The sequence below is a fragment of the Salvelinus namaycush genome, chromosome 21, assembly GCF_016432855.1.
Source record: "Salvelinus namaycush isolate Seneca chromosome 21, SaNama_1.0, whole genome shotgun sequence".
Taxonomy (NCBI): domain Eukaryota; kingdom Metazoa; phylum Chordata; class Actinopteri; order Salmoniformes; family Salmonidae; genus Salvelinus; species Salvelinus namaycush.
In genome coordinates this window covers 55,437,074-55,453,125 of record NC_052327.1, presented here as the reverse complement: position 1 = coordinate 55,453,125, position 16,052 = coordinate 55,437,074, and the positions used below count along the sequence as shown (strand labels likewise).

Sequence of the window (16,052 nt, the reverse complement as noted above, 5' to 3'; positions counted from 1 at the left end):
GTGTTCCAAGTCTTCTTTTTGCAGTTCGACACAGATTGTCAGATCTCACAACACCTGCATAGACGCCCAGCATTTTGCCTTCAAAATAAAAGTCGGCGGTATGACGCTATGTGTAAACTAATATTTTTTTTGCAGCTTTGAATAGTGCATGATGTTAAAATGATGTAAAAAATATAACTACATGTGTGAAAATTCTAAACGAAAGACAATTACTACATTATATAAGATCGATAATATTATAAGGTTTAGCACATTGAGGAAAGGTTGGAGTCTAAGTAAATTAATGTCAAAAACACAATAATAGCCTACTGGTAAAAAAAAGATATACAAATACATACAAATTTAAATAATAAAAAAACATTTTATTCTGATTGTAAGATTCTTGTTTATTTACTGGTGCTATTGTTCAAGGGATGCAATTTTGAAATGTAATGTTTAAGAAAAGTCACTGTATTTTTGTTCTATTGCACAAACAAATTGCACTGTACAGGAAAAATTATTGATTGTGTGTCCATAAAACCAGGGTTCAGTCTACTCACTAGAGTCCCTAGTCCAGTCTACTCACTAGAGTCCCTAGTCCAGTCTACTCACTAGAGTCCCTAGTCCAGCCTACTCACTAGAGTCCCTAGTCCAGTCTACTCACTAGAGTCCCTAGTCCAGTCTACTCACTAGAGTCCCTAGTCCAGTCTACTCACTAGAGTCCCTAGTCCAGTCTACTCACTAGAGTCCCTAGTCCAGTCTACTCACTAGAGTCCCTAGTCCAGTCTACTCACTAGAGTCCCTAGTCCAGTCTACTCACTAGAGTCCCTAGTCCAGTCTACTCACTAGAGTCCCTAGTCCAGTCTACTCACTAGAGTCCCTAGTCCAGTCTACTCACTAGAGTCCCTAGTCCAGTCTACTCACTAGAGTCCCTAGTCCAGTCTACTCACTAGAGTCCCTCGTCCAGTCTACTCACTAGAGTCCCTAGAATACAAATCAGTTTAAACAAAATGCTAGGTCATAGGAAATGTTGCTGGACTTTTACTGTGGTCAAACAGCTTAAAATGTGGTGCCTGGAAACTATACGGTACAAATATAGCACTTTACAGGAAAAACGATTCATACGGAATAACACAAGAGTGTTGCTGGCCTTTCTCCACCCATTCCATTGATCACAATGCAAATCACTGTATATGTAATACATATTGGCAACACTCCGTATTATTCAGAACACATATACATTCTACAGACACCCCTGAGTATTTCCTATAATACTTTTACTGTGGCACCCAGAATATGTGTTGCTCTATAGGCAAATAGGTATTCCATTTGCGTTGATTTGCATTGGGAACATTTATTTGACCTTAGAACATATATTTTTTTTTACAAATGTAATGCAAATGCAACTTAAATATGAACAAATATGAATCATTGTTAATGTTTAGACAATAGTTGTTCATATATCATGAATAAATACAAGTTATTCACACTTTTTATAATATTACGCGGGGGGCTTTTATTTTGAAAGTTTCTTAAATTCCGCAACACGGAAGTACTTTTTTTTGTGTGTGTTGCTGACAACAAGCTGGTGACTCCTCGTTACAGGGCGGCAGCTTCGATCGCACATGGCAGACTACAAAAGGGTTGTGTTTCAGATGGCAAAGCGGTTCACAAATATATTCAGAACACACTATGCAGCCGTTCTGTATACCTCAGTGTTGTGTGCAGCCTGTCCGAGTGGTGAGATGCCTTTGGATATACGGTGTAAAAAACAACATTATTTTATTGGGTTAGGCTGAAAGGCTGTAAAGTTGAGCATCCCACTGCTACTGTTCTAGATGACTGTTGGGAATATACAAGTAGACAAGGCAGTGGTTTTGGTTGGACAGTTGGAAAAACTTGCTGATGAGAGTGGTTGGAGGTTGGCCCTTCCGTGGTGATTAAGGTCTGTTCCTCCATGGTTATAGTTAGTTAGCTCGTAGATTTAGCAAAAGCAGAGTGGGTAGCCACTTTGTCGATGTGCACAAGAGTAACTAACTTGGCACTTTTGCTAACCTTGCCTGCTGGGTTCTTCTAGATTTAGCGAACTAACGTTAACTAGCTCAATCTAGTCAAGTAGCCAACAAACATTCAACACTGAAACTAAAAAGTTGATTTCCTTGCTCAAGTATGGGGATGTGCTTACCGTGCCTTGGTGGACCTGGAAACGACTTGTCCACCACACCAGATCGAGTAAGTAACTTGTTACTGTAGCTAGGTTCATTATTAGCTTGGTTGCTGCCGTTAACTAGCGAGCTACACTTTATATATATATTGCCAGCTGTGTATACACACACACACACACACACACACACACACACACAATTGTCTATGTTTCAGGTCAACATCGTAAACAAATTGTACATATATTTGGATTACAAAATGAAACAATGTAACATAAAACAGCATAACCAATAAACACAAACAATAAGAATTATACGTTCCCATTCAGGTCTCTGCTCTTAATTTCTCATTACTTGAATATTTTTTTCCTCCTCATTAATTTCATTTAACATTATATATTTTTTTTATTTAAATTTTCCTCCCACTCAACATGTTCTGCTTCCTTGCCAGGAGACAAGGAGACGTGAGCTGGCAGAGGCCGCTGAGAAGAGGCAGAAAGAGGTATGACTGTTTTGGACAAGTTGTTATGACAACCATATACGGTAGGCTTACACTGGTACAGCAAAGGGCTGGTTTCCCGGACACAGATTAAGCCTAGTCTAGGATCGAAAAGCATTTTCCATGGAGATTCACCGTTAAATTATTCTTTTTTTTTTCAGTCCAGGACTAGGATTAATTTGTGTCCTGGAAACCAGCCCTATATAGCCCACACATGGTGGTCCTGTGTGGCTCAGTTGGATTAGGGTGTGGTGAGGTTGTGGGGTCAGTTCCCACAGGGATCCTGTACACCACTGTACCATGAGTCATTTAGCTGGGATGAGTGTCTTCTAAGTGGCGTACTGTAGACAACCACTGAACAGTCAGTAGAGCTGGGCGATACAGACAGAAATCCAAATTGTGATAAATTGCCTGAATTTATGCGATAACATTTAATGTGCACCATTTGTACAAAAAAAAAAAAATCCTTTAAACTACTACTACTAGTTGTATGGTTGTAGCCATCTATTGTTCCATGAACAATCAGTCATATTAGAAAACATTTAATTTCAAAACACATTTCTCTAGTATAGGCTACTTATCGTAATGAACGATATCTGCGAAAATGCCTGTGATAAGTGATCGGTATGGTTTATTTGTCCCAACTCTACCAGTTCATCTCAGCAGCCAGCCACTCTCCCAGTCTTGTTATTCATATAGCATAGAAGAGCTTACTGAGACAGTGGAGTCTGCTGGGAGAAGAGAGAAGGCATCTAGTCCCGTGTAGCTCAGTTGGTAGAGCATGGCGCTTGCAACGCCAGGGTTGTGGGTTCGATTCCCACGGGGGGCCAGTACAAAAAAGTATGAATGTATGTACTTGTAAGTCGCTCTGGATAAGAGCGTCTGCTAAATGACTTAAATGTAAATCTTATTACCTATCCCTTTTTACACTATCGTGTTAACTGACCGAAAACCCCTACTGCGCTGGCTCCAATCCCTTCCCAGTACGGTTCCAGCAGCTACAGATGTAGGATCTTAATGTGATCACCCTGTTGCAGGAGAACTTGCAGTATATTTGAGATTTAAAAAGTCTTCTGAAGTTTGTAATTTCCACTGTGATATTTCAGACTCGATTTTTCCCTTACGAAAAATGTATCAACTCCTACAAAAAAAATTCAATTTAATTATAATCCACATAATAATTCACATTTCCTGTTGCTGCATGATTATGTTCAGGCTGTAGCAAACTGGCTCAAATGAAGATCCTACATCTGTACGGTAGATGTGCCGTGTAACCAGGTCAGCACACTGCAGCTCGGCTTGATTTCCGCTCCGTAGTGTGAAAAGGTTAGCCGAATATAACGAGCCTTGAACCAAGAAATCCAATCTAGAAATTCAATCTATAGTGTTTTGTACCCTTTGTTGCAAGGCTACTAAAGTATCTTCAATCATAATGTTTAGTTGCTCCTCATAAGACTGGTGGGTATTTTTTTTTTTTTACTGTTATACAGAAATTCTTCAGTCAAAGCCAATTGTATCCAACCCATAAAACATGTCGTCCTACTAAAGCATCGAGGTGAGTATGAAGACCGTGTTCTTAGCTCCATGTTTTGACTCGGCTGGTATTTCCTCCCACCACCCACACGACCCACCTCTCACTTCTGGTGCTGCACACTTTGTCATTCTGTCTTAACTTTATTTTAAACGTTCCTTACCCTAGTTCCAGATCTGTTTGTGCTGTCTTGCCAGCTCCAATGGTTATTGTCACTCCGTTGACCACAGGATTTGGCAAGACGGCACAAACAGATCTGGAACCAGGCTATATGCTTTCCCCGACACAACAACACTATATACTGGAACTTAATGCCTCTAACAGATCTGGGACCAGGCCTCTTGCCACATTGGAGGTCATATAATCCAGCATGTGTCAAACAGCTGGCAACTGGGTTCCCACTAGATAGCACAGCCACAAAGTCAAAATTGGCTAAATTGTAAAATTCATGAAAGGAAAAAAAATCTAATTTTTGTTGTCTTAATTTAAGGTAAGGCATAAGGTTAGCAGTGTGGTTATGGTTAGGTTTAAAATAATATTTTAAGAAGATAAATTGTAGAAATACGTGGTGTTTATGACTTTGTGGCTGTGGTAACTAGTGACAACCTGGCAACGGCTATCTGTCTGCATGAACTGTACTGAATGTCTCTCAGGAAGTCTGACAACTGGCTGCCCTGCCCAATGGCGAGCACTATCCTCTTTCAGGAAGCCTGACAACTGGCTGCCCTGCCCAATGGCGAGCACTATCCTCTTTCAGGAAGTCTGACAACTGGCTGCCCTGCCCAATGGCGAGCACTATCCTCTTTCAGGAAGTCTGATAACTGGCTGCCCTGCCCAATGGCGAGCACTATCCTCTTTCAGGAAGCCTGACAACTGGCTGCCCTGCTCAATGGCGAGCACTATCCTCTTTCAGGAAGTCTGACAACTGGCTGCCCTGCTCAATGGCGAGCACTATCCTCTTTCAGGAAGTCTGACAACTGGCTGCCCTGCCCAATGGCGAGCACTATCCTCTTTCAGGAAGTCTGACAACTGGCTGCCCTGCCCAATGGCGAGCACTATCCTCTTTCAGGAAGCCTGACAACTGGCTGCCCTGCCCAATGGCGAGCACTATCCTCTTTCAGGAAGCCTGACAACTGGCTGCCCTGCCCAATGGCGAGCACTATCCTCTTTCAGGAAGTCTGACAACTGGCTGCCCTGCCCAATGGCGAGCACTATCCTCTTTCAGGAAGCTCAGTTTGATTTGCAACCCTTCTGTATCTAGCGTTTAACCGTACAAATAGAATTACGTTCAACATAATATTTCTAGTCAGATCATGACATGCACATGTAGGCCTGTATTCTAGTAATACTCTTGTCTGTAAATTCTCTCAATTATGGGAGACCCATTTCTGAAAAGATCAATAAAGTGAACTGAAGACGATGAATTAACTCGTTTCAACTGAACACATGATAAGAGACGTTAGACTTGTAACAGTGTAGTCAACACTATGGGCCCTTGTCTAAAGTAGTGCACTATATAGGGAATAGGGTTCTATAGGGCCCTGGTCTAAAGTAGTGCACTATATAGGGAATAGGGTTCTGGTCTAAAGTAGTGCACTATATAGGGAATAGGGTTCTATAGGATCCTGGTCTAAAGTAGTGCACTATATAGGGAATAGGGTTCTATAGGGCTCTGGTCTAAAGTAGTGCACTATATAGGGAATAGGGTTCTATAGGGCTCTGGTCTAAAGTAGTGCACTATATAGGGAATAGGGTTCTATAGGGCTCTGGTCTAAAGTAGTGCACTATGTAGGGAATATGGTTCTATAGGGCTCTGGTCTAAAGTAGTGCACTATATAGGGAATAGAGTGCCAGTGGGGACAGAGCCGTGTGTCTGTAGCTGCCATTCTGACCTCTCCATCTCCTCGTAGACAACCTACAGGGGTGTCAAAAACCCCCAAGCAGTTGAGAGAAATAAAAAGAATAAGGAGATGGAGAAACAAGAGATGAGACCGTCTCCGCCTGGAGGAGAAGGAGGAGGAGGGCTGAAGGTTAGTCCTCATATTTTCAACACAGATTATGTCATGTCACAGTCTGCCTGCAACTTCAAGAGGTAAGTCTCTTAACGAATCAGCACACCTTTGAGAAAGGCAAGACGGCCTAACCTTGTATTCTTTGCTGGCTTATATATATATATTTCTTTTTAAATAATTAATTAATCATATAGGTCATTTGTTTTGCGCTAGAATAGTTAAATGATGTAGCCCAAAACATAATGGCTTTTTAATGTCTCCGACTACATGAATGACTGAATCTGGTTTATTTATGCCACATATCGCCCACTTGTTGTTCGAATGTTTCCTGTTTCTCTCAACAGGTCATTTATTTGTCTACGAGTATGCTTTTCCCCCTTTTTGAGGAGATGCGTGAGCTGTGTCTATTCCATCCTTTAATACCATGTTTTCTTCTGTTTTGTAGTGGCAGGTAGGCTAAAGATAGACATGGAGAGATCCTGGAAGTCTCAATGTAGACTGAGGTTCAGCTAATATCATGAAGAGTGTTGGTACCAGTTGACTTGAAAAGGCTTTTTTTTTTTTTGAATGTCAGCCCTTCTACTAGATTTTTTTATTTTTTTAATTTTTTTATGCTTTTTTTTTTTTTTTGAGGCGATTGTGTGTCTGCATCTCTCAACTTCGTAGGATAGTTTGCCGGGCTTCGACGCTGGTAAAAAAAAAAAAAAAAAAAAGATTCTGCTGCCCAATGTTGGCCGTGTGAATCACAGGACATGCCTCCCTTAATGCCAAGATATACAAGAGAATATGCAAGCCAGCCAATGGAGCTTTGGAACAGACAGGGTGGCGTAGCTATGAATAGAATATAAACACTCAGAGGAAATATGCTCTCACACTACATCTATAAACTGTACCAGGCGTCTTGCAGTGCTCTCTCTCTCTGTGTTCTTTGTCCTCTCGCCTTTCTTTCTCTCAGCCATTTCAACTTTGCCAGCTTTAACACCATGCCGCTTACTTCTTTTGCAATTGTTTCAGACATTTTGAACTTTGAGGAATATTCTCATTCTTGTGATCTATTTACCGTATAGTATATTTTCCTTCTAAAATGATTTTATGCAACAATGTCCTTTTTACTGTTCAAAATAGGCCTAGATGATTCAAATGACATTTTCTATTGTAGATCAGTGTGAAAAGAACTACGTTTCCCATAGCTACTGATGAACCACGTGAATGTTTTAGAGTTCACGCACCAGCACTATTCAGTTGACTTTTCACTTTAGTGTTTGATTTTCATATGTCTGTGCAATATAAGTTATTTGCTACAGGTTGTAATGGTTTGTAATGGTTTCTATCGGTTTGTAATGTATGAAGAAAATGCTATATTTTAAATGAGGTAAGAAGTTTGAGTCGTGAAAGCCTGATGAAAAAGTGTTTTTTTTAAATGCATGAATATTTCTTTTTCTTTTTTCTTCTCATTTCAACCTGTTCAGTAATATTGTTGTCATGACAATGTTCCAGGAATTATTTTATCCAAACATACACCGGTGTCACATAATGTTCTTTCTTGGGTATGCAGTCTGTTGTCACGATGGTAATAGGACTACCGTTATTCACCAGGTTTCGGTCCATTCCATTTCAGTTCAGGAAGTACACTGAAATTACAATTATCTGCAATGCTTTTCAATGAGGAACATTTTTTGGGGATTTACTTTCTGAATTGAAATGGAATTGACCCCAACCCTGTCACCCACTGGGGCGTACCTGTCCACGATGATAACTCTGCAGATCTGTCATCCACTGGGGCGTACCTGTCCACGATGATAACTCTGCAGATCTGTCATCCACTGGGGCGTACCTGTCCACGATGATAACTCTGCAGATCTGTCACCCACTGGGGCGTACCTGTCCACGATGATAACTCTGCAGATCTGTCACCCACTGGGGCGTACCTGTCCACGATGATAACTCTGCAGATCTGTCACCCACTGGGGCGTACCTGTCCACGATGATAACTCTGCAGATCTGTCACCCACTGGGGCGTACCTGTCCACAATGATAACTCTGCAGATCTGTCACCCACTGGGGCGTACCTGTCCACAATGATAACTCTGCAGATCTGTCACCCACTGGGGCGTACCTGTCCACAATGATAACTCTGCAGATCTGTCATCCACTGGGGCGTACCTGTCCACGATGATAACTCTGCAGATCTGTCATCCACTGGGGCGTACCTGTCCACGATGATAACTCTGCAGATCTGTCATCCACTGGGGCGTACCTGTCCACGATGATAACTCTGCAGATCTGTCATCCACTGGGGCGTACCTGTCCACGATGATAACTCTGCAGATCTGTCATCCACTGGGGCGTACCTGTCCACGATGATAACTCTGCAGATCTGTCACCCACTGGGGCGTACCTGTCCACGATGATAACTCTGCAGATCTGTCATCCACTGGGGCGTACCTGTCCACGATGATAACTCTGCAGATCTGTCACCCACTGGGGCGTACCTGTCCACGATGATAACTCTGCAGATCTGTCACCCACTGGGGCGTACCTGTCCACGATGATAACTCTGCAGATCTGTCACCCACTGGGGTGTACCTGTCCACGATGATAACTCTGCAGATTTGTCATCCACTGGGGCGTACCTGTCCACGATGATAACTCTGCAGATCTGTCATCCACTGGGGCGTACCTGTCCACGATGATAACTCTGCAGATCTGTCATCCACTGGGACGTACCTGTCCACGATAATAACTCTGCAGATCTGTCATCCACTGGGGCGTACCTGTCCACGATGATAACTCTGCAGATCTGTCATCCACTGGGGCGTACCTGTCCACGATGATAACTCTGCAGATCTGTCATCCACTGGGGCGTACCTGTCCACGATGATAACTCTGCAGATCTGTCACCCACTGGGGCGTACCTGTCCACGATGATAACTCTGCAGATCTGTCATCCACTGGGGCGTACCTGTCCACGATGATAACTCTGCAGATCTGTCACCCACTGGGGCGTACCTGTCCACGATGATAACTGCAGATCTGTCATCCACTGGGGCGTACCTGTCCACGATGATAACTCTGCAGATCTGTCATCCACTGGGGCGTACCTGTCCACGATGATAACTCTGCAGATCTGTCATCCACTGGGGCGTACCTGTCCACGATGATAACTCTGCAGATCTGTCATCCACTGGGGCGTACCTGTCCACGATGATAACTCTGCAGATCTGTCATCCACTGGGGCGTACCTGTCCACGATGATAACTCTGCAGATCTGTCATCCACTGGGGCGTACCTGTCCACGATGATAACTCTGCAGATCTGTCACCCACTGGGGCGTACCTGTCCACGATGATAACTCTGCAGATCTGTCATCCACTGGGGCGTACCTGTCCACGATGATAACTGCAGATCTGTCATCCACTGGGGCGTACCTGTCCACGATGATAACTGCAGATCTGTCACCCACTGGGGCATACCTGTCCACGATGATAACTGCAGATCTGTCATCCACTGGGGCGTACCTGTCCACGATGATAACTCTGCAGATCTGTCATCCACTGGGGCGTACCTGTCCACGATGATAACTCTGCAGATCTGTCATCCACTGGGGCGTACCTGTCCACGATGATAACTCTGCAGATCTGTCATCCACTGGGGCGTACCTGTCCACGATGATAACTCTGCAGATCTCAGGTGGAAATGGGAAGAGAGCCTGAACCAGCAGGTGTTATTGTGCACTTGGAAGTATTGCATTTATACCTGCCTTGCTTTTTATACTTGAGGTTTTCTTCCTATACCCACCTAGTACATCTGATGAATGAATCACACACACAATCTGCTTATTTTTGAAATATTTTTTTGAAATCAGGTATCAAATTTGATTTGTAATATTGTTTGGTGAAATATGCTTAAAATGAGAGTCATTTCCCATAATTCTGTACCTTTGGATAGTTGCACTTCCAATTTTGATCATCATGATTTTAGTGACTGCAAAGAAAATGTATAGATCTACTGGGATTTTTAAAATACAAAACTAACTTCCTGTTTTGTCCGCTTGGACACAAGAGACAAGTATAGTCGCGTTAATCTTTTTTGTTGTTGCAAGCAGTCGTGTTCTTTTGATGAATGTATTTATGTTTTAAAAAGACAACTACATTTTGAAAATCCATTTCCTGTTTTGCAACAGCTCTGTAGGTCTTATGGACGCTGTTTTGAAACTCGACAACCTTGTTCCAAAAAAACTAGTAGGTAAAGACAGTTGTTTCCTGATTGAAATAGTACAAGAGTACACCATGAGGGACTCGTTTCGCTACCAGCAGGTTGCGGGAGGACCACAGTGCGTCCTTCAGACACGTGAGGGTGGGCCAGAGCTTGGTGGAGGCCTTCAGCCCACCCCATAACAGCACGAGCTGGGGCGTTAGGTCTTCCCCTGCTGGCGGACATGAGATCAGGGCCTGTTTTCTTCCACAGGTCCCTGGCGGGTCTCCCAGAGAACATATATTTTCTTATGGAAAAGTTTTATTGTTGCATTTCCTTTGAAAACAGCTCATATATATTTTTGTACATCATTTTATACACATAAAAACGGCATTAAAGCATCAAAAACTATTTGAATTGGTTTTGATTAAATGGGTGACTGATCACTATCTAGTGACATAGACTTGCTTAATTAAACCCAATATCCATCATGATTCTAATAAAATAACCATCCGGTTGGCTTCGTCTGCTTTTTCTTTACAACGGCAGGGGGTGCACCGTTCCTGGAGGTACTGCAATACCAGGTCGATGCGTGGAGTGGACGGAGCAAGCCCCTATTCCATCTCCCTATTCCAAAAATCAATTTAATATATGGTCCCCAGATAGGGGACGTATCAGATATTAAACTGATAAGAACAGATTTTTTTTTTTTTTTTTTTTTTGGAAAAAGAATTTTTATTTACATTTCTCATTGAAATACAATTACAAAATCAGTGCATTACATGACATCGATTCATAAAAACAGTATCCAAAAGTAGTGTAACAATATAACAATAGCAAGACTACTCAAAAAAAGCTGTTCTGCATAACCTGACCAGTATTATTACATTCAAGTTTAACTTGCCTCTAATAATCTCCAAAAAACAATACAAAGAATTCTATAAATACAAACATATACATATACCAAAGTGAATTCTGAATAAACCTCAGTGTATATCAAATATGTACAAAGGCTTAGCCTACATTTCAATTGGCTCTAAAAACATTTACAGTGAAGGGTAAATCCCTTTCCATTTCTGTTTCACTGATACAATGCCCCACTTATCTATTTCGAATTGTATTCTTTTCCAAATGTCCTGTTTTATAAATTCAACTAATCCCGTCGGTGACCACTTGAGGGTGTCATTGACCGCACCACATCTGGCCTCCCAAAGTTTGGTCTTGATAAGGGACACCAGAGTCACTAATGCTAATAATTGCACCCTTTCCACATTTTTTAGTTCAAGTTTGGCTACCCCTTCATAATCAATGTTTTTTAAAATCTCAAAAAATAGTTTAATTTTTCTCCAAACCAATTTGGCAAAAGAACATTCCCATAAAACATGGGGAATTGTTTCAATTGCAAAACAATTGTCCCTGGGACAAAATTTATTCAGGGTCAAATTATGATCATATAATGTTGATCTGACCGGAAGACGTCTGTGTAAAACAAGCCAATTAAAATCTTTCAGTCTGTTGTCTAAACCTTTTAATTGTGTCCGTAGCCAGGTGGAAGGCGATATTGGTAATCGGTCTCTAGGACGACAATTTTCTATTAATTTTTCGTATAGCAATCTGTGGTTGATTACGTTTTCTTTTACTTTGCAGACAGGGGTTTTCTTTGCCCATTCCACTATTTTCTTAAAATGTAATGGGATACTTTCAGCTTTTGGCTTACTATTATCCCATTCCACCATGAACCTTAACGGTACAGACAGCCAGAATTTGATTAAAATATGACATTTGTGTACAGAAGACGGCAAAATACAACAAACGTTTGAATAGAACAACGCATCTAGTTTGAGAGGAATATGAGGGAAATCCCTTCCACCAGCCTCTATAGGCTGGTACATCCGATCTCTACGGATGTACTCATATCCCCCCCAAAAGAAATTAAACAGTGCCCGTATGAAAGTTTTTCTGAGAGACACCGGCATGGGAAACACATAGGCAAGGTGAAGTAATGAAGGCAGAATGTCCGCCTTCAGCACTAACACCTTCCCACTAAAAGATAGTCGCCTCACTTTCCACAGTCCCAATCTTTTATTAAGCGATACTAGTTTTTCTTTCCAATTAAACATGTCATCTTTAATTTCATTTCCGAAAGATATGCCGAGCACTACCATTGGTCCTGTGCACACAGTCAAACCACATAACTGATCAGTTCTCCATTTCCACTGTCCCATATACTTTATTTCTGTTTTATTCTTGTTTATCTTTGACCCAGAGGCAACAGAGAATTCATCAATGACTTTGATAGACTCTTTCAAGCTCCGGTCGTCCTGTAAATATAAAACTGTGTCGTCCGCATATTGCGAAATTTTTAGAATATCCCCTCCGGGTAAACGGATGCCTTTGATGTTGTAATTTGTCCTAATTGCGCATGCGAACGGTTCAATATATAAAACATACAATAGAGCAGATAGAGGGTCCCCCTGTCTGACACCTCGTAATTGCTTGATAACAGTTCCAATATTCCCATTAATATTTACCCTGCTACCCACATTACTATAAAGAATTTTTACCCATTTCATAAAATTATTTCCAAAACCAAATTTTCCCATAACTCTAAATAAAAACTCATGGCTTACCATGTCAAAGGCTTTTTCCTGGTCCAAATTCACAGTAATAGCTGGCAAGTGCCTTTCCTCTAAATATGCTTGAACGTCTCTGTGCAATTGCAAGTTCCAGGTTATTTTTCTCCCCACCACACCGCATGTTTGGTCTAAACCAACAACATATGCCATGGCAGATGATAGGCGATTAGTTATGGCTTTGCTTAATAATTTATAGTCAACACACAACATTGTTAAAGGTCTCCAATTTGCTAATGTCTTGGGGTCTCCCTTTTTGTAAAGTAGAGAGATTACCCCCTCGCACATCGAACCTCCCATATGCTCCAAACCAAATATATCTCTAAACACTTCCAACAGATGACATCCAATTAAATCCCAAAAAACGATGTAAAACTCTTTAGAGAGCCCATCCACTCCTGGTACTTTGTTATCTTTCATGCTCTTCAGTGCCATATAAATTTCATCTAATTTCAATTCCCCTTCTAATTGGTCTCTAGTATCGAATGGTATCTGCACATCCACGCATTTTAAAAATTTAGTCCCCTTCTCATAATCAATTGTTTGTTTTTGAAATAGCTGAGAAAAGTGATGTGTAGCGACACCAAGCATGCCATCTCCATCCTCAACCATCTCCCCATCTTGGTCCAATAAAGCCGAAATAGTCCTCCTCTTTCCCCGTGATTTAATTTGTTTGAAAAAATATGCAGAGCACTTCTCATCATTTTCCCATTTATCCTGCTGACTTTTAAACATGAAGTCTCGAGCTTTCTTTTCAAAAAAAGCATGCTGCTTTTTCTGTAGGATACATAATTTGTCTTTATCTAATCCACCACCATTCAAATTACCTTGGATGTGTAGATCTTTTAGTTCATTCTGCAATTCATAAAAATCTTTGTGGGTATTACGTACTTTGTCTTTGCAAAAATTCTGAATGAAAATCTTGATTCTTAATTTTGTGCTCTCCCACCACTCTATGACAGTAGAATAAAACGGTTTCATACTTACACAGCCCTGGAAAAAAGACCTAAATCTTGTCTCAAAAGTTGTGTCATGTAAAATGCCGTTATTAATTTTCCAATACCAATAAAAAATAGTTTTTTTACCAATAAAATACCAATACCAATACCAATAAAAAAGGGTATTTTCCAATACCCTTTTCCAAATTCAATTGTTTTTAATTCTACTGTCACGGACAGGCAGCTGTGGTCTGAATAGAATACCGGAGTGACGCGCGCAGAGGACACACCGAGTCCACGCGGAGCAAACAGATAATCTATTCGGCTCCTCGCGCCCCTGCTGTTTTCCCAAGTGGGAAAACTGGGAACTGTATTCCCAACTGTATCATCCGCGTGCTCCACTCTATAAGTATCACCCAAATTATATTTACCTATTAAACTTTTTACAAGATGCCCTCCTAGATTACCTCGGTCGTATGATACATTAAAATCTCCCCCCATAAACACCTGTCTGTTTGTCATAAAAATAGCGTCTAGGTCGTTAAGCATTTCCCTCCTTTCCTTGGGTGTCGATGGTGCATACACGTTAATAAATCTAAAACATTTACCCCTCCAATCGATATCTACTATTAAAACCCTCCCGTGTACAGCCGAAAAACTCCCTACTATTTTTAAATCCCTATTCCCACATAGCACACCAACCCCTGTTGAATGCACCCCGCCGACACTCCACCTCGACTCTCCCTGAACCCATTCCCGCGTAAACCTCTCCACGTCATTTTGATCTTTTAAATGTACTTCTTGTAAAAAACACACAGAGAAGCAAATGGAGGACAAATGGGAAAAAACAGTCGCCCTTTTAACTGGGTTCCTAAGCCCTCTAACATTTATGCTAGCTAGGTTTAAAAAAGACGACATGGGATAAGGAGGGAAACGGACAACTATCTAAAATATGACATTTTTCCATACTCACTTTAAATACCTCTCCTCGTTAGGAGGCCTATCCGGGAAACGGTGGTCTCCAGCGGGAGGACTGTCCACAAAGCTCGTGGTCGGGAAAACCCTTTCCTCCTGCTCCCCCTCCATCTGTGTGGGTGCTGGAACACCGCTGGGTGCCAGACCGCTGCTGTCGATGGAGCTGCCTGACGGGGAAATCAGAGTCTCCTCTGCGCTGCCCGGGTTTCCCTCGCCTTTCTCCTCAGACCTCCCGCTTTCCAAACAACTGAAGCGGTTTCCCCCCAGAGCGGACTTCTCCGTCGCCTCCATGCTGATGGGTGGGGAAACAGGGCTCATCTGCTTCCTCTTCCCCGAGCACTTCCTCCTCTCTCTCACCGTTGTCCAGCTCTCCTGAGCCGAGGGCGCGGTGGGCTCTCCCTTCTCCCCCTCCACTTGCTTGTTCCAACTCCCGTCGGTCTCTCCGCTCTCCTCGTGGGATGATGATGGCGTCTCACTCCCGCTCTCCTCGGACCCTCGCAGTTCTCTCTCCATCACCAGCTCCTCCACCACCTCCTCAATGGCGCGTAGTTCCAATCCTTCTCCCTCGTCTGGTCTTTTCCCGCTCTCTGGTCTTTTGTCGCTCTCCGCTCTTTTCCCGCTCACCGCTCTGGCGTAAGAGGGGGCTGCCTTCGGGCAGTGACGGAACAGGTGGTCCTCAGAGTTACACAGACTGCAGCGCTTGGGCACGGTGCAATCCCTCATTATATGGCCCAGAGTCCCGCAGTTTCTGCACCTTGTCTGGGTGCAGGCATCGGCGAGGTGCCCGTAGGTGCTACACTTCCTGCAGAAACGAGGCTGACCAGCATACATAAGGTAGCCCCTGTCTGCTCCGATGGAAAAAGAAGCGGGAGGATGGCGGTAGCCATCATGGCCGCTCTCGTCCTCCTTTAGCAGCACACGGAACTGCCTCTTCCCTGTCCAGATGCCAAGGGCGTCCTTAATGTCTCTCACTCCTGGCAAGATGGTCACGTACCGGCTGAGGTAGCACACTAATGTTTCCTCTGTGACCCATGGGTTAAACATGTGCACCGTTAGCACCCTCATGTTGTGCCTGCACAGGGACTCCACTTGAAACGCACTGAGGGCGGGTGCTGTCGCGTTCGCGCGG

At 42.7% G+C, this 16,052-nt stretch overlaps 1 protein-coding gene and 1 non-coding gene across 3 annotated transcripts; one reads left to right on the top strand and one right to left on the bottom strand.

Annotated features, from left to right (window-relative positions):
• The first annotated feature begins 1,746 nt into the window (after window positions 1-1,746).
• LOC120066795 (small VCP/p97-interacting protein-like) lies at window positions 1,747-6,710 on the top strand. 2 transcript variants are annotated; one of them, XM_039018268.1, is made up of 4 exons: window positions 1,747-2,211; window positions 2,593-2,643; window positions 6,082-6,201; window positions 6,629-6,710. In XM_039018268.1, the coding sequence occupies exons 1-4, from the start codon at window positions 2,149-2,151 to the stop codon at window positions 6,641-6,643; spliced, it is 249 nt and encodes an 82-aa protein (XP_038874196.1). In that variant the 5' UTR covers window positions 1,747-2,148; the 3' UTR covers window positions 6,644-6,710. The 2 variants fall into 2 exon arrangements, with proteins under 2 accessions (XP_038874196.1, XP_038874195.1); XM_039018267.1 differs by having other exon boundaries at window positions 6,082-6,263; window positions 6,629-6,698.
• A 4,214-nt stretch (window positions 6,711-10,924) lies between these two features.
• LOC120066904 lies at window positions 10,925-11,110 on the bottom strand. Its single transcript, XR_005478880.1, has one exon. It is a non-coding gene; the product is annotated as a U2 spliceosomal RNA (small nuclear RNA).
• Between the last annotated feature and the right edge of the window lie 4,942 nt (window positions 11,111-16,052).